Below are 24,452 nucleotides of genomic sequence, written 5' to 3'. Positions count from 1 at the left end.
CAGCTTCTTGGTATAAAATTAATAATGAATCAGAAGTAGATAATGCATTTTCTAGCCCTGCAGTTAAACAGCTCCAGGCAATATTCAGCCTCCTTGAGACTCAGTTTCTTCCTTTTTGAAATAAGGGATGGGACGAGGTGATCTCGTACATCTAATTGCAAGAATCTGTGGTTTTAACTGACTCCCATGTTTCTAATCCCTTAGCTGAAATGGAAGACCAGAAAGGAACTTAAAAGTCGCTTTTCTCTTCAGATGTAATAGTTGCACTGGGACAGCATTCTGTTTTTGCCACGAAATTAGTCGGTGAGGCTTCTGGTGGAAATTCCAGACGGGAATCTGGCTGGAGAGTGGGAAAGGGGCGAGTGGAGGTAACATTTATTGCCTTGTCCCAGGCATCAGACAATCTGCTAAGCATACCGCCTGCATGCATTTTTTTCCCACCCTTGCAGGAACCTGGAGGGTAGAGATTAATGTACACATTCAACAGATTTGGCCACCTATGCACATGTGGGGGACATCTAATCCAAGTCCTACAGCTCATGAGGGCAGAGCTGGGATTTAGACAGCGATCAGCCTGAGCCTAAAGCGAGGCAGGTGCCCATCCCACTGCATCATCCCAGGGACCCTTTATCTATGGGGTGAATGAATGCTGGCTACATCAGGCTCTTCTCAGCTGCCTTCTCCTTCAGGTTCCAAACTGGGAGCACAGTTTCTGTGCTTTCCTTCAAACCATGGAAGGGCTTAGTATAAATATTTGCATGAGCTTTGAAGTGATGCTGGCTCAGGACAATTTCCCTTCACTCCCCACTCACCTCCCTGCACTCGAGGCACAGAGCTGGCTTCCGATGTGCAGGAGCGAGGCCGTGGGGCAGGGGGGGCCAAGCATCCTGCTGCCGGAGTTTGGGGCAGTGACCTCATTGAGTTGATGAAGACATCAAGAGCCTTCTAAAGGAGTGAAACAGGGGCATCTGGGTGGCTCAGTGGGTTAAGTGTCTGCATTTGGCTCAGGTCGTGATCTCGAGGTTCTTGGATGGAGCCCCGCCTTGGGCTCCCTGCTCAGCGGGGAATCCGCTTCTCCCTCTCCCTCTGTGCTCTCTCTCTGTCTCACTCACCCGCTCTGGGCCAGCTCGTGTGTTAGGTCTTACGTGAGCCGTGTGTGCAGCTCTGCTGCCTGTAACCAGCCGGCCCCAGAACTTTCTACCATTCTGCTCCTCAGTTTTCAGCTGGGGACAGGGGTGTTAAAGACAACCAGAGCTTGAGCACCCGCAGCGCACAGGGTGGGCACCCCAGCTGCCTCCCGTTATGGCTGCAGTGACCTCACTCTGATCCTGCAGACCCACCTGTGCTGGGGGAGGGTGTGAGGTCTAGGTCATCTACTCTTTTAATGCTAACTGTACTGATTATAGTTTTGAATTGAAAAAAAAATGCATTCTTCATCACCCCATAATATGAATCTGCCCTCCAGACAGTTTTCCTGTGTGACTTCTGTAAAAAGTCAAGCAGCACAACTAGCGGGAACACCAGTAAACCCGAAGCTGTATTTCCACAGCATTGCCCAGGGATGTGCTCAGTAAACTTGAACATAAAAGAGGCTACACAAAGTCTGATCCAATTTTCTTCTTTCTCTATACAGGAGAGATAGTAGAGCCAAGAGCCATAGAAAAATGTGTGTTCTGAAAAGATCATCTGTCAGATATTTACAATTTGACTTTCACAATTCAATTTTTCAGAAGAGCTGGTAAAATCTATGTGTCCCCCTTCCCCCCCACCCCGCAAAAAAATCATAATCTTTTTCCTTTGTGAGAGACATCATTTTGGGACCCAACAACGACAAAACACTCCCAGTCATAACTAGGGGAGCTCCCCAGCACTCCCAGGTTCACACTGTGGTTAATGGGAAATTTTACTGCTGCCAAGTGGATTGCCAAATCCATTTATTTCTGTTGCTGGCATTTCCTAAATTCTCCCAAAATGTCAATACTTTTTCAAAGCAAGCATCTGCTTTTAGTTTAAATGAATGTGTCATGAGATTTTAGACAGGAATCCAAAAAGTTTTCTAAATTGACAAACTTAACAGGTCCTTAATTACTAAAAGAAAATATGGTGAAGCCTTACTTGCTTTCGCTAAATATCTGTCATTGAGATAGAGCCAGGAAAGTGAGTTGATGCAAACGTTTTTACTTACCACACAAGAGAAACAGCCCCACTGCCGTATAACCAAAGGGAAAATTCCCTGGGAAGCTACAAAGGTTTAATGGCAAAATTTGCACATTATGAGCAAGCTCTAATTTCTACTTAATGTTTCTCTCATGAAATCAACGATGAAGATGTTATTGGTCCCAGGAAGCCCTTCTCAGGACTTTTAGCCTTTTGGAAGTTCCTGGGGGAAACTTGAGAGAGTGGAGTTTTGCTTGCAGAATATTAGGAGATTTTTATTTATGCTGTGATGCCCGCGTGGATGACATGGGCTCTAAGACTTGGATGCAGAGTAGAGGCATCCACAGAGAGCGAAAACTGCCTCTTCCAACAGCAGTCTTTCTCAGTGTCCCCTCCCCCCCCCCCCCCTTAGCCTCCCCATCATCCGGCCAAATCAACTGGCCACTGTGATTGTCCTTTTGGCTCTGATTGTCCCAGGGATTCTTCTTTCATTTTTTGGCTTTCATCATCCTCTTACATTTAGCCTTATACCCAGGATCAGTAGAACAGGAAAATCCCACACAGAACCAGGGCAGAGTTTCCTGAAGCATACGCTCAAGACCACCCTGACAGAATCACCTGAGGGACTTATTAAGAATAATGATTCCTGGGCTCTACCCCAGACCTATTGAATCTTAGGAGGCCTGGGATTCTGCATTTTATCAAACACCCAATGATTCTTAAGCACGAACATTTGAGGACAATTAATCTTGGGGGAAAGTGAAGACAAAATATTTTAGTCCAGGAAGGATCATTGGTCATCAGCTGCTGCAGTCACTTGATGTTTCCTTATTTGGCGAATAAGAAATGCAGGATGCTGAGAGGCAATAAGTATTATCACGCTGGGACAGTTTTACCCTTACCTGCTCCTCTCACCTACCCAGGGATCCCTAATGGTTCCACCAATGCTAGTTGAACCCCCAACAGAAGCTCTGAAGTCCATAGTGTGACATGAGTTTCCAAAGGGATTCAGAATGTTCCTTTCTCTGACTTCTGACTGAAGGTGTCTGTCCATGGGGGATATGCTGAGGTTTGATTTTTATCCATTTATTCACCAGTTATGGGCTACTTAGTGCAAACATTTTCTGTGTTATTCAGAGAAATAACCTGTGGAGTTAGCTCAATCACAGGCTTGGTCAATTCAGATGGCAAATGTTATTTTCCTATTTTTCTCCCTTTTGAATTGACCTGTCAATTTAGTGTAAATGGCTAACAGAATAGTCTTCTATAGATGGGGCTTACGTTAAAAATGGGCTTCTGATTTTCCCAAATTGCTTATGATAGATCCAAAATGAATGTATTGGGAAGTTTTAATACTGTCTAATGCTGGCCCAGGGGTGATTTATACTGTCAGAGCATAGTAATTCCCATTATTAAGAAATTTTATAATGTCTATTTGAAATTTTCTGCCCCCTTTTTTTTTTTTTAAGTATCTTTTCACATGGAGATAATTGCCTAAATCTTTCTTTTCTAAGAAGCTTTCCTGGCTTCACTGAAGAAAAGGTTCAAAATTGCTCCTGATTCTTTCTTGCCCAAATATTCACCTTTAGCAATCACCCCTAAAAATGCAGACCCTCTCCTTTATGCAGTTCTGACATCAGCTGAGTGGATTCTGAACTATCAGTCTGCCATTTTGGCTTTGTCAGCTGGGTGTTTGCTGTAGAACGAGGTTTCCAGGGGTAATGACTTGTTTGTTAGGGGTGTGATTTTACATTTAGTGCAACGTATTCATTTGTGTATTTAATGATGATTTAAATTGTATTAAAAATCTAGGGCACCTGGGTGGCTCAGTCGGTTAAGCATCTGCCTTCAGCTCAGGTCATGATCCCAGGGTCCTGGGATCGAGCCCCACGTCAGGCTTCATGCTCAGTCGGGAGTCTACTTGTCCCTCTTTCTCTCCCTCTGCCCCTCCCCCCTGCTCATGTTCTCTCTCTGTCAAATAAATAAAATCTTTTTTAAAAAATCATTATGGTGGGGCGCCTGGGTGGCTCAGATCGTTAAGCGTCTGCCTTCGGCTCAGGTCATGATCCCAGGGTCCTGGGATCGAGCCCCACATCGGGCTCCTGGCTCAGCAAGGAGCCTGCTTCTCCCTCTCCCTCTACCTCTCTCCCTGCTCATGCTTTCTCTCTCTCTCTCTCTCTCTCTGTATCTCCCTTAGCTCTCCAAATCTGTTTATTTTCATACGGGTGTTGGTTGCCGGTATTGTCTAAATCTTAAAAATGGCAGTAATTACGCCTAATCCATTATACTTAAAGAGAATTAAAATGAAGAATGCCAAAGAATCACTTACTGTGTCCTTAGCAGAGAGTAAGTGTCCAACAAACAGCTACTGGGAAACGGGAAGCGTCGACGCTTGCTTGCACGGCCCCTCACAGGTGGAGGGACGCGCCCCCTCCGCGAGACAGGGGCAGGGGCAGGGGCCCCTCTGTGCTGTGCCGGGGCCTTGGAGAAGAAAAGTGAGCTGGAGCCCAGATACTCTGGAATGTTGAGCTGAAGAACAAAGGGCAGCTGCCCCTTTGGAGGCCAGAACAGGGCTTCCGGACGGCGATTCCTTTGCCGTCTTTTTTCCTTACAGAGACACAGGAAGAAAACCAACATATAAGAAAGGCAGCATATCTCTGTTTTCCACTTTTGTTATGTGTTTAGGAGGTCTGATGAGGGATCATGCTTTGAGCTGGTGAGTCGGCGCAGAGAGGAGGGGAAAGCCATCTATGAAGCGGCTTGGCACGGATGCCCGGCCGAGAGGCACAAGACCTCCATGACGCCGGCCTTCTTGCGTGGACCAGGGCAAATCACCGAGGTCCTCGGAGTCTCATTTCCCCCCGCTGTAAATCGAGGAGGATGAATTATACCCATAATTCTCAATTCTGAATGGCTGTCATATTCGCATGGAGAATTTCCTATTATGAGGTCTGGCCCAGGAACACCAAGGTCTTTTTAAAAGCACCTGAAGTGATTTTAAGGTACACTGAGGGTAGAAAAGCAGTGGGATCCGTGATCTCTTAGGTTCTGTAGGATACCCGTGGGTACCTGGTCATGTTTGGAATGTTGCTCAGAACCACTTTATGGAAGGTTTTAAACAGTCTATCTGTATGGAGCCGGGCCTTAATGAAGATTTTTATATAAAAGATCGTGTTGAAGGCAGTGCTCTAGAAAAAATGTATCTGTCAGTTGTCTGCATGTAGTAAGAGAAGACAGAGGGAACTAGAAACAAGTTGGGAACGAAGATGTGAGCAAGCAAAACTGAGCAAGGCGCAGTCTAGTCGAGAGAATTGCAGGAATATTGCCGCCAATTTTTAATTGATATGAGAAAATTAGTAGAGAAACATGGGCTGTAATGTGGATATGAAAAGGGATGCCTCTGAAACCAGAATCAGGTTGAAATGAAGTTCAATGCTCACGTGGTAATCACGGTACTATATGACCAAAGAAGGTCCTGTGGAGATGAATTATCTGCTCTAAGTTATTATGTCAAAACCGCACCTATTTCATAAGCTCCCACCAAAGGCTGAGCAAAGGAGACACGACAGAGGAACTGTCTCTTCCCACGATTTCTCTCCCTTTCAGAAACAACAACAAAATTACTGCTTATGAGTTTCTCGGGCTTTTGTAAAAAAACGTTTTAAAATATGTGTTAAGGTGGCATGTGCCTGGTACCTGTTGGTGTCTAATGACTCTCGAAGGCTCCCAGGGAAAAGCAGAATCATCCAAGAGTGCAGAAACAAGAGGAAATGTCTTGTCTTTGCATTTTGCAATACTCCTATACTAGCCAAAATTACATGGTGAGCTCTTTTTCTGAAAATGTGTCCATCCCTCAAGAGATTAATAGAGAGTTTTTCATAAAGAATTAAGTTCCCTGTGAATAACTTTGTTGCTAACTCTTCCACTGTGTCGTATGAATGTTAATAGATAGCCTCAAGTGTTTAGATTCCTAGACTGCATTAAGTGGTAATTAATCTCACTGAATTCATATATAAAAGGTTTAAGTTGCCATTCTAACTGATGTGAGCCTTGACAAATGAAAATCACTAAATCCTTTCTATCAAATTGTTGTGGGGTTTTTTTCCTGCTGATTTTGAAGAATATCCAAGCTCACGTTATATCCTGAGGGAATTAATCTTCAGCCTTAATTTCCTAAGTCCAAATCTTCTTGTGGATTTTGGGAGGATTTCCAAATTAACGTTAATAAAGATTTATGAGGGGCGCCTGGGTGGCGCAGTTGGTTAAGCGTCTGACTCTTGGTTTCAGCTCGGGTTATGGTCTGAGGGTCATGAGGTTGAGCCCTCTGCTTTGGGAGACTCTTTCTCCCTCTCCTGCCCCTCCCCCTCTAAAATAAATAAATAAATCTTAAAAAAACAAAATATTTATGAAATCCTTGGAGGAAGAATTCTGCTAACCATGAAATCAATAGTCAAATTACCTGGATTAAAAAAAATAAGCTTTCATTTACATGTGCCCATGGAAGAAGTATTTCAAGGTGTATTTTAGATTAGAAACCCAGGAGTATGTGAACATAGTGGACTTCTGTAGAGTCTTACAGACACTCTTTAAATGTTTGTTGACTAAATGAATGAATCAGTAAGAAAAAAAAAAAAAAGCATCACTAAGAGAGCTGTGATGCACATTTCTTAGAACCCTGCAACTTTCAAGCCACATCCCAAAAATAATCCAGTGAAGCACACAGGTGTTACGCCTTGCTCTCAAGGGCTGGACTGTGCGTCAAGAGGAGCCCAGTAGGAGTGAGCTCACCCCCAGTAAGAAGAGGGTAGCGTGGACAGCCACCTCCCTTAAGAAATAGCTAAGACGTAGTAGACCAATGATAGATGTTGGCTAAATTGAACTGTTGAATGCAAGGTCTGTGCTGGAAACATGACTTTTTTGTTTTCAAGGTCTATGATAGAAGACTCTTTTCCAGGTAAAATTGCCTTGCATCATGCTGCTTCTAGCACCTGGAACTCAAACTCATGGAGTCAATATTAGTTTTCCCTCTCCAGTCTTCCTCATACAGAGACCGAAGCCGTGGGGTCTTTGCAGCAGGAGCTACACTGAGCTGCCTTGGCTAATTTATGGAGCAATTCTGCTGAAATCTCAGTGTGCGAACAAATTACCAGAGAATCTTTTTAAAATGTAGGGTTCGATTCAGGAGGTCTGGATGGGGCTGGAGGCTCTGCATTTCTAACAAGTTCCTGGTGAGGTTGATGATACTGGTCCATGCATCACACTGAGCAACAAGGTTATAAGAGGTGGGTTTCTAAGTAGTTAGAAGAAGCAGATATGGTGTGATGGAGGAGCACTGGCTCTCGACCCAGAAGACTGGTTATATCAACCTGATGAGTCACTCAGCTTTTCTGAATCCAAATTTGCTCATTAGAAAAATGAATATTAGAGGCAATGAACACCTGCTGCATGGGATTGTTGTGAAAATTAATACTGTTATGTGAAAATTTGCCAGAGCATAAGGTACATTGCTGAATAAATGATCATTGACCCTAAATAGTGAAAACAGAAGCACCCAATCCTATACTGGTACCCAGTAAAGGTGGGGGGACCCTTAGGCTGTGCGCTCTCTATAGTTCAGGGATTCTGGATTTTCATTCCACTAATTTATGGAGCAATTTTTTACCAATTACAATACCTAGCACTTAGCAAGTGGTCGGTGTTTGTGAAATTGTATTAGTAGCAAAATTGGTCACTGGCAGTGTATATTTTTGGCTTCAAAAATATTGATACATCAAGATAATGACCTAGTGCTTCCCCCATGGCACTAGCAGAAAAGAGAACTGCCACCCAAAATATTGGTAATAACTTTGGGGCCTCGAGTCCTCTCTGAACCCGAAATAACCACCTTCAGGAGAAGACTAAAATGAAGAAAACAGAACCAGCCCAGATTTTCAATAAAAATATGATGATAAAATTGCCAATCATTCTTTGCCAGCCAGTAGTCACAGTATTTCCTAACTTCACATATTATGTATAAATGGATGCCTCTTAGGTATAAAAGCCAAGGTTAGCGTGAGCAGTTTGGCTGGCTTGTCCCTGAGAGGTGGCTCAGCCACTGTTCGGAGCCCAGCCTGTGGGGGTCCAACTAGTACTCCAGGGGTTCAGCTCATCTTCCACATTATTGTAAACCGGCTCCCACGGATGCCTCCACAATTGCTCCTCTGAGTGTCAAGGTTGCCGGTTAACAAACTTCTAAAATATTAAAGAAAGCTCTCAAGAAAGTGCATAGCAGGAAAGAGAAGGTAGAAAAATCAGTGAATAAACTGCAGCATCATTAAATCTCTTTCCACTGAGAATTCAGAGACAGAAACTGTTGGCACCTTGAGACAATCCAGTGTAATTCATTTGCAGTGAAATCCAGAGGGAGTCAGATTATCTTTGCTAAAAGAAATGAGATTTCAACGTCAATCGGAGGATTTAAACAAAGTGTTATTAAAAGATGTTGTTTTTTTCCCTCTTTATAATCTCTAGGTCCCAGGAGAAAAAAGAAGAGGCTATCTCCTTACTGCAGGACTCCATTAAATATGGTCCCGAGTTCGCAGATGCGTATTCTAGCTTAGCTTCATTGTTGGCTGAGCAGGTAATTGTGTCCTTTGAACTTCACAGATTTTAAAAAATTTTTTACTATTGAATGTATGTATTAATATTATCCAGATTTTGGTACTGATGGTTCAATTTGTAGATTCATATTGGACAACCAATCTCGATGTCAGTTTCCTTCTTGCCAGAAATTACAAGCGTAGCTTTTTTACTCCAATACTCCTGGTGTAGTGAAGGTAGCCGTTAGACAGAGATGGTCCATTAGAGGTCATTGATGTGTTCTGTGTCACTTTGAGACGGAATCTGTCAAGAACAATACGCAAGGGACACCTGGGTGGCTCAGTCGGTTAAGCGTCTGCCTTTGGCTCAGGTCATGATCTCGGGGTCTGGGATCGAGCCCCACATCGGGCTCTCTGCCCAGTGGGGAGTCTGCTTCTCCCTGTCACACTCCCTCTGTGCTCTCTTTCTCAAATAAAATATTTTTAAAAATGTTAAAAAGTGTTTAAATTAAAATAAATGAAAGAACAATACACAATATTTGCTAATTTTATTGCTATTTACTTATATTTTTTCTGGGGAATTGCTGATGGAGTCAGATCTCCAAACTCATTATGCAACCAATTATTGATAATCTTTTTTTATTTTTAAAGATTTTATTTATTTATTTGACAGAGAGAGAAAGGCAGCGAGAGAGGGAACACAAGCAAGGGGAGTGGGAGAGGGAGAAGGAAGCTTCCCGCGGAGCAGGGAGCCCAATACGGGGCTCGATCCCAGGACCCTAGCATCATGACCTGAGCCAAAGGCAGACGCTTAATGACTGAGCCACCCAGGAGCCCCCAATTATTGATAATCTTAATAGATCCTGTGTCTCAGTACCTGTTAAAAGATCACATGAGTCTTATAGAACAGGCTCCGAAGAGACAACATTTCTCATGGCATAAAGGGATATTTTTATTCCACTCCTTTTCTTCACTTGTGTCTAAATGATTGGATACTATTTTTCAGCCTTCTGGATGCATGTCCCCTGCTAAGGGGAAACAAACATAAATTGTCTTCTCTAAATTGATGATACTGTTTTATTGACACACATAAGTGCCTTCAATAGACAGTGGATGCTGCTATCACACAATTGCCAGATTGTCTTTTAAAATCAAAGTCAACACCTTCGAAAGGTGCCCTGTAGCATTCCATCGGCTTAAATGTAATGAATGATTTGATACTGCATGTCAGTTACATAAAGGTGCGATTTGCATTCAAAAAACTTTGGAGGTTTCACCAGGAAGCCAATTTAGAACTTTCTGTGGATATTTAAGTGTCAGAAATTATAAGCTTAGTTTTCATGCTCTGATATTCTCCATATGGTGTAGTTGGGCTTTAGAGAAAAGCCCATGCCTGTGGTGGGTGATTTCAGGGCATGTTTTAGCACAGTAGGTCAGCTGACAGAAGGATGGTCGTGTTCTATGGTATACACTGGCAATCCTCAACTACCTTTGGCTTGTGTTGAAACAGACACAATAGGAGATTTCTGAAGCAAAGATTGACTCTGCCATTGTTCCTTTTTCTCACCTCATCCTGTTTCGTTCATTTTCATAAGACCTTTCCCCTGCCTCTGTCTGGCTGGGTGTCGTGCCGTTACTCAGACATGCCAAGCATGCTTCTCTCTTGGGGCCTTTGCACTAACTGTTCCCTTTGCCTGCAGCACTTTTCTCCCAGATGTCTTAGAGTATCCTCCCTCCTATCATGCTGATTTCTGCACAAACATTACCCTATCGGAGGGCTTGTCTGTGATTACCCTTTCTAACTACCAACCTCACACTGCCCATCATGTTCTCTATCACCTTGTCCTGCCTTATTTTTCCCAATAGCATTTATCATCATCTAACATATGTTTTGTTTTTTTTTTTTAAGATTTTATTTATTTATTTGAGAGAGAGCATGAGCTGGGGGCGGGGGGTGGTGTGTAGATGGAGAAGCAGACTCATTGCTGAGCAGGGAACCCGATGTGGGACTCGATCCCAGGACTCCGGGATCATGACCTGACCCGAAGGCAGACACTTAAATGACTGAACCACCAAGGCACCCCTAACATATGTTTGTCTGTGATCCTTTTCCCACCACTAGAATATTTAACTCACGAGCATGACCATCCCTTGTATTCATGGCTATATTCCCAAGTCTGTCACATTGTATGCAATCAATAAATTTTGAGTGAATAAATGAGTCCATATGAACTGAAGAATATATAGTCCCTCCAATCCAGTACATAGTCTAAATTTTCCTCTTCTGTTATGGGAGGACCAAGCATGTGGGCCACACTGTTTTGTAAATGGTCATACCTAAATGTGATGTGTTTGTCCGACACTGAGTGGTAGTATGAGGACCACCATGTGAAATTACTCTTCACAACTATAGACTCAGGGGTGGGGTTGAGGACAGCACCTACTGCCTCATTCAGTGGCTTCTTTATGAGGACTCAGGAGAAATTTCTCTCATCTCAGTATTAGCAAATGCTCTGCTGCTCCTGAATTGCAAGCTTTTTGCCTTATTTTTAATCTAATGCAGGAAAAATCTTGTAAATGCTAAAAAGGGTCACCTCTCTTTCCATCCGTCTGGCCCCACCTCTGACTGACAGCCATCTGGACTGTGTAGGCTGCTTTTCTGTGGGTGCTGCTTTTATTCCTGGGCTTACCATTTTCCTTAGTTTATTTCCAATTTTTAAAGCTACCTCAATTTCTTTGTGGAATAATGAGGTGTAAGTAAGCAGATACAGTTGACCCTTGAACAATGTGGGGGGTAGGGGTGCTGACCATCTGTGCAGTCAAAGATCCACATATGGACTCCCCCAAAACGTAACCAACAGCCTACTGTTGACTGGATGCCTTACCGATGACATAAACAGTTGATTAGCATATATTTTGTGTATTATATGTATCATATACTGTATTCTCACAGTCAAGGAAGCTAGAGAAAGAAGATGTTATTGAGAAGATATATTTACAGTGCTGCGCTGTGCTTATTGAAAAAAAGCCTATGTACAAGTGGACCTGCGCAGTTCAAGCCCACGTTGTTCAAGGGTCAGCTGTAAAGAAAGCATTGCATTCATTGTTCCCAGCTCCTATCTTTTTTTCCCAGTTCACCAGGACAGATAATAAACATTTAATGCTCTTCTTGATGAAAATTGCCCTTACGCTAAGTGACAGTATTACTTACCTAACACGAGTGATAACATAGTATGTTGTTTTGCGGAGCTCTTTACAGATATGAGTAGAATGTGTATCTATTCACACAGTTCCATCTTCCTAAAATGCCGTCTTTTCTTTCTCCCCTTACAAATCCTCCCCAGTTTGCAAGATCCAGTTCAACTCCCATTTCCTCCCCTGACATTTCTCCACCTCCCCTTCTCATAGGAATCATGTTTCCTCAGAGCTCCTGTAATATTTATGGGAACACACATCAACATGCAAAATAGTCACATATATTTATTTCTTGAATTAAGATCTGAAACTACAACTTAAACAATTTTTCAGGTTCGTTTTCTTCACAAGACTATAAGTTTCTTTAAGAAAAGTAGTGTCTTGGGGCGCCTGGGTGGCTCAGTTGGTTAAGCAGCTGCCTTCGGCTCAGGTCATGAGCCCAGGGTGCTGGGATCGAGCCCCGCATCGGGCTCCCTGCTCGGCGGGGAGCCTGCTTCTCCCTCTCCCTCTGCCTGCCTCTCTGCCTACTTGTTCTCTCTCTCTATCTCTCTGTCAAATAAATAAATAAAATCTTAAAAAAAAAAAGAATTAAAAAAAAAGAAAGAAAAGTAGTGTCTTCTTTCTATGCCCATTTCTTTTCTAGGGCTTAGGACAGTTCACTGTATGACGCAGACATTTATACAGCATGCCTGGCTTTGATTTGCTTTGGGATTCAGGTACTCTGTAGTGTGATATTAAGAGCATTTGACAGGGAGCTAGGAGACCTGGTTCTAGACCTTCCTCCATAGTTAACCAACTGCCCAGACTTGAGTAAGGAGTACTTTACCTCTTTGGGCCTCAGTTTCCAAATTTGAAGATTGATAAATATTCTAAATGATCTTTACTGCCTCTATGGCATTAACATTTTAAGAGTGTCTGAAATTATCTTCTTTCATGTCAACTAAGTGCTATTGAATTGGTTTTTACCATTTTTTTAATGCAAGTGTAATTAACATACACTGTTATATTAGCTTTGGAGAGCAATTGAACAGTTCTGTACATTACTCAGTGCTCATCAGTATACATGCCCTTAGTGCTTACGAATATTTCAATGAATGATATAAGGTTCCACTGTAATTAGTGTAATTAGTGTTTCTGTACAAATAAAGCATTAACATGTTAATACTGTGAAAAGTGAATAGCCTTCATCAATGTCTGGTCTTCAGTTGTGTTTTCTTTCAAATTAATGAGCTCCAAGTTGACGAAAAGTTACTGCTCTAAAGATGATTAAGATGTTCTGTGATCTTGAAATGTATTTCAGTCCATTCTGCAGTATCTTGCTATTAATACATTTTATAGAAAGTGGAAGTTTAAAAATGACAACATATATATGTTTTCCTCTGTCCTCTTTAAGATATGTTAGATGCCTTATTTAAAATCAGTTGTGTGATAAATTTAATTTTCGTGAACCACAGTGGTAGATTGGAGTAAAGTTATTGCATGTCACATGGTTGAAGTTATGAACAATTTTTAAGAAGAACAAAGAATGACTACGATCATGATCTTTCCTCCCATGCAAGGGTCACATTTTTTTTTTTTTTTTTTTGGCCAGGCTTTCCCGCTCTAGGTTTGAATGTAAAATGCTATGAGATCTAAGAATGTGACTGAAAGATTGAAAGGTTTTCTCCTTTGCTCCTTTGGGCAATTGATTTTTAACATCAAAGAGACAGAACAGCTGTTGGGTATAACTCAAGGTTGCCTTTCCTCTCTGACTTTCAACAGCTCATCTTCATGTTTTGAATTCTTTAATAATAAAATAGTGCTTCAGAGGCACAAGCAAGGCCCAAAGAAACTGGTAGAGAGAAATCCACCCAGCTTAACATCCTTTGGTAGTAAATGGATTCGTTTTTTGGTGGCACAAGCTTATTTAATAGCTTTTCAGAATTTCAGACTCCCAGAGTATATCAAAGCAATGACTGTAAACCTTGGTCACTCTGTAACACACTTGTGAAACCAGCCCTTCACCTAGCAGGTCATCTTCCAGTGTCACGTGGCCCATGCGTACTGTGGGTGTGGGCCAATCTAATGATAGAAAATTGTGTCCTACACTGAGCTAAAGTCGGTCATCCTATAATTGGCTCCCTTTGAGCTTGGTTTAATGGAGAGCTTGTTGAGCACAGCTGTGTTATCACTTCCCTAATCACCCCTTTTCTAAGCTAACCCCTTTTCTTTCACCTCGTTTCTCTTTTACCCTGATTTCCAGATTCTTTGCTTCTGATCATGTTGCTTTGCATGGCCTCTAGGTGGTCCACTTTCTCTATGACAGTATGGCTCCCCGTATTGAACTGTAGTTCAGCAAGTTCAGGATGGAATAGGAATACTTCCCTGGCTTGACATCCTGGGTGTCTACTAAATGTCGCCCTAAAATGAATGATACTGGTTGTTTGGCATCCACATGATGCACTGGCTCACATTGGAGATACAGTCAACTGTGAAATCCCTATAAAATGTGAACCTTTGTTAATGCAGGCCTCACCCATTTTGCAGGCATGTTTTTATAACCTGGATGAAAGGATTCATCTTTATCTGTATTTAATTTCAAATTCTTGATGATCAGCCTGAAATTACATGTGTTCTAGGACTTTTTAGTCCTTTTTTCTGCCATTCTTTATATTAACTACCCTTTCCAGATATTTCACTTGGCAAATTGAATAAGAATAGCTTCTAGTTACTTATTTATGTTTTTGAGAAAAAAAAAATCTTGCAGAGACCTGTATTGTGTCTGTAGGATCTTCTCTCCAGGTTGACCTCTCTTTTACCCGAAACTCTTTAGGTACAGTTATTTAATTTTTGATTCATTTATCAAATCATACTATCATCTAGCTCACCTCATCTTATCTGTGAGGATGTTGTGAGGCGCTTTGTCAGAAACCTGCTGAAATCCTTCCCCTGATTGGAGGATGTGATTCTATTAGAAAACAACAACAATGGGGTGCCTGGGTGGCTCAGTCGGTTAAGCGTCTGCCTTCGGCTCAGGTCATGATCCTGGGGTCTTGGGATGGAGTCCTACATCAGGCTCCCTGCTCAGCGGGGAGTCTGCTTCTCCCTCTGCCTCTGCCCCTCCCCGCTGCTTGTGCTCTGTCTCTCCCTCTCTCTCTGACAAATAAATAAATAAAATCTAAGAAAAAAAAACAAACCACCACCAACAGCAACAGGGTTCAATTTGCTATGCCTTGTTCTTCCCGTAAGCATACTGCTGTCTGTTGACACCATTTCCCATCCTCACTGCCAGTGAAACTACGAGTGTAGTAATCCCTTCTAGGATTTGCCTGGGACTAACATTTTGTTTATCGCTCTGTTGGAACCCAGAGGTAAAAAGTAATTCTGTTGGGGCACAGTAGAGAATTTGAGGAGGGGAAATTTAAAAAATGAATTAAGTTGAAAAGGCATTACATGAGAGCCTTTTGAGGCCCACCGTGGAGCCCCAATTTGAAATTGATAGATAATAAGAAGCAAAGGCAAGTGTCGAAGGAAAGGGTTTCAAAACCTGGGAGGGAGAAAATCACATGGAGTATTTTGAGGTGACTTTTAAATGCATTCTGGCATGAGTACTGGAGAGCCTCCTTTCTGGAACAAAGTGTGGGAATGGACAGACGTTATTGTGGAATAAGAATCCCTTTGTATTTAGGAACTGTTTGTATGTGAAGCTGAAGGGAAAAGAAAATAGAAAATTAAAAATTCCAGGGCTGAGCACCTAACAGTGAGAAGACACATGGCCACAGAATGCCATGGGGAAGCCAAGGAGGAGGGAGATTTTAGGAAGGGAGGAAATGAGTTCGGCTTCCACATTCCTTTTCAATTACACAAGTAATATGAAAATGTAAATGAAAAGTATGGAAAAGTCAGAGAAGATAAAATATACCTTTCATTAATAATATAATATCTGGAAACAACAAATACTATTTTTTAATATCCTGCAAGTCTTTCAATATACTTATTTTGTTTTCATACTTACATTCACATGTAATTTGTATTCTATTCTTTTCACTTGCTATTAAATTATACATATTATACCTGTTTTCATAGATAGCCATCATAAATATCATTTTAATAGCTACTTACTAGTTATCAAAATTATACACTGTAATTTATATAATAATACCCCAACTTTTGGTAATTTGGGTTCATGTGTGCATGCGCGTTTGTGTGTGGGGGGAGCAGTGAACTTTTCCTTTCTTATGGCTTTTTTAAAACAATATTTTGAATCATTTCCAATGATAGATTCCTAGAAGTAGAATTCCCGTATCAAAAGAGTATCGGCATATTCCACTGAGATACCTTACTAAATTGCTCTTGAGATATATTACTAAATTGCTTTCCCAAAGAGTGGTACCCTTATCCTGCGCTCCCAGCAGTGCACAGCCTTTAAGTGTTAAATGTTAGTAGAACATTTAAGTGGAAATAGCACGTGGACAGATGGCAGTGAGGGAGATTAGGGCTGGGAAGATGGATTTAGGACTTCAAATAAATGAAACCACATTATGAGTAAGTAATTTCTCTGAGGGGAAAATGGAGAATAGTGTGCGGAGAAAAAAAACTTGAAGAATTTTTAACCTTCTCGTTTTACAGAGAAAAATATGGGGTATACTGAATTAGGTGCTGTGCAAGGTCATACCGATAACTAGTGTCAGGACCAGGACTAGAGCCTGGTTTCTTGACTCCTTGGCACTGCTATTTCACTGTATGACCCTGATGTCCCGTGTTTGGACTGTGGCAGTGGGCCACAGTCAATGAGGTTGGGTGTGGAAGGAGTGGGAAGGAAGAAGAGAAGTGATAGAGGAAACCCAGGAGGGTGAGTTGTCATAGAAGTGAGATAAATAAAAGAATCCACAAAAAAATTGATGCCTCTGTCTGTCTACTGCAGCAAAGAAGTCAAGAAAACTGAGAACAGAAAATAAACTCTTAGATTCGAAGTCAAGGTGGTCTCGAGCTTACTGTTCTCTTCTGGTTCTCCATGCCACGCAGAACTGGCTGTACTCCAGCTTCACAGATAGGACTGTAAACATTTATAAGCCCACCATCATTTTTAAACAGCCTATTCTCATGAGAGATTATATAGCTTGCATTACACTAGCAGTAAAGGGAAAAAAAATTAAGACTGCTTATGACTCTGACCCATTGTAAATTATTACTAGCCCCAGGTTGATAGCCTATTGAAAAACTCAATTAGTTAATTTCATAACACTTAAAATACTTTTCTTTAATGTATTTTGAGGTAAGACTTCACCTGATAGAAGAATGAAAAGAAAATTGGAACAATAAAATACAAGTTAGGAGAATGGACCAAGAGTGAATGGTCCAGAGTCAGCTTCTCTTCTTCTGCCATCTTTTGGGTCAGTTCAGCCATGTGTACTGTTGCACTGTGGCCAAACCAACTTGAACTAGACCCTACCTTAAGAATTTATTGATTTAATTATTTGGCACATATTTATTGAACATCTAGGTACCGCTGAACATTAGAGATTGTTGAACTAATAAAGTACAGGCCTTATCCTCATGGAACTTCGAGTCTGGAAGGGAAGGCAGAGCAAAGAATTACAGCCTCCTCTCCAGTATCTAACACAATTGTGACAAATGTGCAAAGAGAAAGTACCAATGAGAATATTATGGGGACGTAGCCTAATGTGGGAAGGGGCACATGGGGAGCAGGGGCAGTGGCCGAAGAGCAACATTTGGTCAGCTACCTGAAGAACTTTTAGACATCAACAAGGTAAAAATGAATAGGAAAAGCTTTCCAGCTAGAGGGAATAGACCGAGTGAGGGCTCTGGGGGGAAGAAGAGCGGGATCTCTTCCTCTAATAGAAAATTCGTATGCCTGGAAGTGCAGAGAATGAGGCCAAAGGTGTGAGAAGAGTTTAGAGATGGGAGAGGGAGGAACTGCAGTTCTCTGCAAATGTGGCTTTTTCCCCCCTTTTTGGTGGTCTCCTGACAGTGTTACACACCTGTGGTTGCTCACTTTCATCATACTTTTAGCTTTTCTTTAACAATTCTTGGCATTTCCTCCTTAAAGTGATTATCCTTTGCATGAATTATCACAGGGTAGTGTTGATCACAGTCTGTTGGGTGATAGAAAAAAATTCAAGATTAAGTAATACCTACCATTTCCTTGGTGAGGAGAAATGCCAAATTAATTGGTTCATTTTAGTTGGATGAGAAAGAGAATTAGACATCAAATGTTGGCAGCCCATTTCTCCTGAATGTCCCTGCTGAGGACTGATGGGTGGAAGAACTCTTTTGTAAAGAAAATAAAAGCAGAGGAGAGGGTGAGAAAGCAGGCATTTCTGTTCTGTGTTTTGAGCTGCCATGTCTTAAAGAGTTTCTTAGAGAAATCACTGACATGACTTTAAACGTCCATTGCTCCTAAACTTCCCAGGTTCGTCATAGTAAATAAAGGCATTGGGCTAATGGGGAAATACCTTATGGCTTTGTGTGCTCATATCATTGACCAGAATGAAAATGCTTCTAGAAAACAATTCAGGTACATGACCATGATGTCAGGGCACTAGGAGAACTTTCCATCCCAACCTCTGTAGGTCCTTCACCACTTTGGAATACCACATCTTACACCTTCTATGCAGTAAGTACCTGTTACAGGCCATTCATTAAGTCAGCTGTCCACAAAGTGTTGACTGGGGACCCCTGAGGTCCAAGAAGGTCAATGCAGTTTTTATAATACTGCTAACAAGTAATTTGCCTTTTTTTTACTCTCATTCTCTCATGAGTGTACAGTAGTTTTTTAGAGGCTACATGATGTATTTACAATTATGAAAAGACCATTAAAATATTCTCCCACTTTCCAATTAAATGTCTGTGTTTCTTCACATACTTCAACTAAAAACATAAAAATGGATTAGCACAGGGACGCCTAGGTGGCTCAGTCAGTTGGGCATCCAACTCTTGGTTTTAACTCAGGTCCTGGTCTCATGGGTCCTGAGATCGAGCCCTGAGTCAGGCTCCGAGCTCAGCAGGGAGTCCACTTGGGGATTCTCTCCCTCTGCCCCTCTCCCCACTCACTTGGCTCGTGCTCTCCCTCCCTCTGAAATAAATAAATAAATCTTTTAAAAAATAGACTAGCACGAAAGTAGATATGAGAATCCATCTGTCTTCTATTATTAAGCCAAGCATTAAAGAGATTTGTAAAAATATGAAATAATGCCAGTATTCTCACTAGTTTTGTTTTTTGTTTTTTTTGCTATGGAAAAATATTTTTTATATAAATGTAATCTGTTTGAATTTATAATATTTTAAGTAAACTATAAATATTTTTAAAATTTCTCAGCTTTATGTCTATTGTGGTGAATATTGATAGATATAGCCCACATAAGCAAAGCTCTTTGGGGGTCCTCAGTGATTTTTAGAGTACAAAAGGCTCTGAAAACCACGAAGTTTGAGGACTGCTGCATTAAGCTTGTGTCCATTTGTCCTCCTGGTTGCTGCAACTTGAACTACAAGAAGTTTTCCAAACATATCAGTTGGCTCAAGGGAGTAAATTACAGTCGAGTTGCTTTTTCCAAAGATCTGCTCTTCACTTTTCCTTCCCTGAGGTAAAAAGCATGTCATGTTGGGTAATTACAGCATGTAAAAAGTAGAGATGTTGGCTATGTTTTATCTTTCCCCCATGGCCCATTTTATTTCCACACTCCAGAAAATGCTTGAGCCTTGGAGAGGAAGGAGCCCATGGTTGCAGGCTGCCCATTTTAACCATCGCCCTCAAAAACGATTTCATGCTGAGACCGTGGCTGTGTGTGTATGGTCTCTGGTGTATGGAAGACAGTATTATTTGTCATAGCCATTCTCTGGTCACCACCATTTTTAATTAAAGTTGTCCTATAAATAGCTTATATTCATTTCCTCTGGATCTCACAAGTCAGTAGAGACTAGGAATGATTAGCTTAGGTCAGGACATCTAGCCAGATGAGGTAAATAAAAAAGTGAGTGCTTGAAATAGAGCTTCAGGGATTCAGGACTACTGCTTGTTAAGATAAATGCATTTCCCTCCCAGAGAAGGTGGAATTTATTTTAAATAAACACCTAGAAGGTATTTTTCTCCTGTGGTGGTGGTTCTGTTTCATTTTTTAATAAGTAGAGAGAGCTAATCATTTCTTGAAATTTACAATCCAGTGAAAGGAAAAGACAGATAGAGAAGACATTTTTCATAGAGCCTGAGTCTTGAGACTGCCCTTGGGTTACCAAGGGCACACGGATACCATCCCTTGCTCTTGACACGAATGGTCTTTGAAATCCCATTACTTCTTTGGACTTTGAAAATTGCATTTCTAGGGGAAACCCAGCTCATAAGCCCCCAGTAAGAGAAGTTTTAGATGAAAAAGGTGATCTCTTCGGCTCTTTGAGAGCAACAAGAAGGTGGGAGGGAAAGCAAAATGAAATCAGGTGAAGGAGGAATTGCCCTTGAAAACTCACGTTGACGGTTTTATTTGGCTTCAGCAAGTTAGAATGTGAAGGCATCGGTTTCATTCTTTTCAGGAAAAACACCTTTCAGTTCTCCCAAAGTTTAGCTATAAAGTGATGTTTCTAAGATCTAAAGTTGCCACGGATTTTTTTCAAGCACATCTTTATGTTCTGCAGCTGCTGGAGTTAATGGCAACCAGCATTCTCGGGCATTTGGATCATGACAGGTGTAGAGACTTCATCTCACCCCAGGTCTGGGCGTCACTCCTGGCTGCCCCAAGTACCTTGTGCTTCTCCCCCCATGACACTGTCACAGTACATTGTGATGTCGTCCTCCTGTCTGGATCCCACTCGACTGTCATGGCAGGATTATGTCTGTCTTGTTCACTCTTCTGTCTCCCCTGTAGACTTGGCAAGTGTATGGTGCTCACGAAATATTTGTGGAGGGGACAGATGGATATCCAAAAGTATAATTGTTTCTTTTGATGCCAGAGACACCATTATTTCCAGAAATCCTGCTTTTATTCAGGGCTTATTCAGTTCCGTCTGTCCACTAAAAACCTAAATTCTGTTCTCTGTCCCCATGTAGCTATGAGATGTGGGGCAAGTCTCTTAGCAACTTTGTGCCCAAGTTTCTTTATTAGTTAAAAATGGTGGCAAATTAGTGTCTATTTATATTTAAGTTATTTATATATTTTTATTCATTTATAAATATAAATTAATATTCTTTCCAGCTCTAATATTCTTTTATTTCCTCTGCTGAAAATCTCATCCATTGTATTTTTAATAATTGGGTGTCTTTTTTTAAGTTTTGATCTTACCATGACTATGTTAGTACGTTTTAAAAGTACCATGTGGCTTAGAAAATTTGATCCCTTTTTTTTAAAAGATTTTATTTATTTATTCATAAGAGAGAGAGAGAGAGGCAGGCTCCCCGCTGAGCAGGGAGCCTGATGCGGGACTCGATCCCAGGACCCTGGGATCATGACCTGAGCCAAAGGCAGACGCTTAACCATCTGAGCCACCTAGGCACCCGAAAATTTGATCCCTTTAAGACAAAGGTGGCATTAGGGTCAAACAGTAACACTAGTTGAACGGTAACACAGGAAACTTGAGATCTTTAGGAGCTGATCACCCAGGTTTGGATTAGCCAGGGTATTCTTTTTCTGGTTGCCTCTAGGATATTAGGTGTTTAATGACCTCTGTTTCAGAAGATGGTTAAGAAAAGTTAAAGGAAAAACATCTGGGTTAGTTAATTATTTCTCATTTAAAGCTAAGTGAAGGGGCACCTGGGTGGCTCAGTCGTTAAGCGTCTGCCTTCGGCTCAGGTCATGATCCCAGAGTCCTGGGATCGAGCCCCGCATCGGGCTCCCCGCTTGGCGGGAAGCCTGCTTCTCCCTCTCCCGCTCCCCCTGCTTATGTTCCCTCTCTCGCTGTCTCTGTCAAATAAATAAATAAAATCTTTTAAAAAATAAATAATGCTAAGTAAAGAGCTTTTGTAAGAAAGGAACTTGAGACTCTTGGCCACTTGGACAGGGCCACGACACCTGATATGGTCACAGGAACAACTCTAGTACACCTGAGCTCAAGAGCAGCTGTACTTAACCTTTTTAAAACACTGCTCTTGGGCGCCTGGGTGGCTCAGTCGGTTAAGCGACTGCCTTCGGCTCAAGTCATGATCCCCGAGTCCCAGGATCAAGTCCCACATCGGGCTCCCTGCTCAGCGGGGAGTCTGCTTCTCCCTCTGACTCTACCCCCTCTTGTGCTCTCTCTCTCTCTCAAATAAATAAATAAATAAAATCTTAAAAAAAATAAAATAAAACACTGCTCTCGTTGGGTTATATATATTTGTTAGTTCACTCATCTTTGAGCTCCTGAAATAGAGGTATTTTGGTCTTCTTCTCCATGTTTTTGGTATCTGTCCCCCAGTGATAGAGGTAGTAATGCTACCACTAACTAGTGATCATTTAAGACTATGGCTAACGTGACAAAGTGCTATGTGCAAAGCGTTGTTCTACGTGCTTCACGTATTTTGATCCATTTAATACAACAACCCTATGAGATAGCTACTACTGTTATCCTATTTTACAACGGGCATGTAGAGAAGTAAGTAAGGTCACATAGTAAATGTTGGGACTGGGATTCCAATCCACGTAGTCACACACTGGCAGCCCAGTGCTTAATCACTATGCCATACTTTTTATAAGCATCGCAGTAAACATGTCCTGAGTGAATGAATAAATGAGTAAGTATGCAATGGTATTTGGTAGCTATTAATATGAGTGGAGTCTTGTAAATTTGTGTTCTGCCTATTTCTAAACACAGACAAATTTGTCGGTCCTTCAATGGATGATATTTTCATAAAGTTTTTCTTCTCTTTAATAGGTTAAAAGACGATTTTGAGATTTTCATTCATCTTTAATTTTTCTAAGTTAGACAATTTGTTGTTTGGCGATCAAAAATACATATACTTTTTAAAAAAATACATACGCTTTTTAGAAACATGAATCTCCATTTTTGCTGGACTATGGATTTGTAATTCAAATAAGTGAAATTTGCCAAATTCAAACCATACCTTGTTTCCTAAATGGTACTTAAATGTGTGGATTCAAAGAGATGGCCGTAGGTGTGCTTGGGAGGCTCAGTCGGTTAAGTGTCCAACTCTTGGTTTCAGCTCAGGGCATGATCTCAGGGTTGTAGGATCAAGCCCTGAATCAGGCTCTGCACTCAGTGCGGAGTCTGCTTGAAAATGTTCTCCCTCCGCCCCTCCCCCACTTACGCTTGCATGCGTGTGCACTTTCTCGCTGTCTCTCAAATACATAAACAAATCTTCATAGAGATGGCAGTGGTCATTCCACTTTACCTTTCTGGTGTCTTTACCTTTCTAGGTCAAATCAAATGAAGCCTCCTTGGCTTATTGCACAACACTCAGTGCATTTTTATTCACAAGCCAAAGGTGTTGTATCTGACAAAATTGATGCTGTACATTCCCTTTGTGTGTGTCTGGTTGAATGCTTAGTAGTTGTAAATGCAATAAAATTATGGAAAATGTCCGCGCTCAGAGCGTATTAAAGGAAAAGGTGCTATGTGCTTTATGCCCAATCATTTCCTTTTACCTGACCTTCCCAGCAGTACCAGGAAACTATGAAACTGTTTACTTGTGAGTAATTGTTAGAACCTGGGTAGCTTTGATTCATTGAGTAGGTTTTACCTTCTATATTGTGAAAGAAAGTGTAACCTTATGAAAAATGTACCTAAAAGCTAGTTCAGAATTACTAGTGTGCTAAAGCCAATCTTTTTTTTTTTTTTTTTTTAAGATTTTATTTATTTATTTGACACAGAGAGACACAGCGAGAGAGGGAACACAAGCAGGGGGAGTGGGAGAGGGAGAAGCAGGCTTCCCGCTGAGCAGGGAGCCCGATGCGGGGCTCCATCCCAGGACCCTGGGATCATGACCTGAGCCCAAGGCAGATGCTTAACGACTGAGCCACCCAGGCGCCCCCTAAAGCCAATCTTTAGAAGAAGAGCAGGACAATTAGGAAATGACCTTTTGAAGATGGGGCAGTTGATCTGGGTCTTGCCACAATAGTAGGAGTTGGAGGTCCGCCTTTGGAGAGACATATATTCCTGTTGGAGGGTATGGCTCTGAGATGGAAAACACAGGTTGAATAAAAGAAGGAGCACACAGTTGGGTGGGCTCTAGAAATATTATTTGTCAAGGCTAATTCCTCCTGTAATCGGCATCAGTCTCCTTCTCCTTTCCTCAAAAACCTCCCAAATAAACCATGCAGTGTGTGTAAAGAGAGTGTTAGCTATGCCAAGTGCAGATGTGACACAGATGTCCCAGGCCTCCCTGGCTCCCAGTCAGACTGTCACCTCTGAAGATACTCCTCTATGGATGTGTCTTATCACTCATTTTCACACAGAGAGTTACTGGGGTGGAGGGCATCCCATTCAAACAATCATTTGAGGCTTTTTCCAGTTGTAGGGCAAATCCTTCCAGATGTCCCTTCTTAGTAAACATCTGCTCATTTGCCCTAAAGGAACTAAATGTGAATGGCTATGAACTGTAGG

General features: G+C 41.6%; 1 protein-coding gene across 3 annotated transcripts in view; it reads left to right on the top strand.

Annotated features, from left to right (window-relative positions):
* TMTC1 (transmembrane O-mannosyltransferase targeting cadherins 1) overlaps positions 1 to 24,452 on the top strand; it is a 263,658-nt gene that overhangs the window by 219,828 nt on the left and 19,378 nt on the right. For all 3 annotated transcript variants that reach the window (XM_032432765.1, XM_032432764.1, XM_032432766.1), the window contains one exon: positions 8,668 to 8,776. In XM_032432765.1, the coding sequence (XP_032288656.1) occupies positions 8,668 to 8,776 (109 nt within the window). The remainder of the gene's footprint in view (positions 1 to 8,667; positions 8,777 to 24,452) is intronic.

The sequence above is a fragment of the Phoca vitulina genome, unplaced genomic scaffold, assembly GCF_004348235.1.
Source record: "Phoca vitulina isolate PV1807 unplaced genomic scaffold, GSC_HSeal_1.0 scaffold49, whole genome shotgun sequence".
Taxonomy (NCBI): domain Eukaryota; kingdom Metazoa; phylum Chordata; class Mammalia; order Carnivora; family Phocidae; genus Phoca; species Phoca vitulina.
Note: the sequence above shows the minus strand (reverse complement) of the source record. Positions and strands in the feature narration are given on the sequence as shown.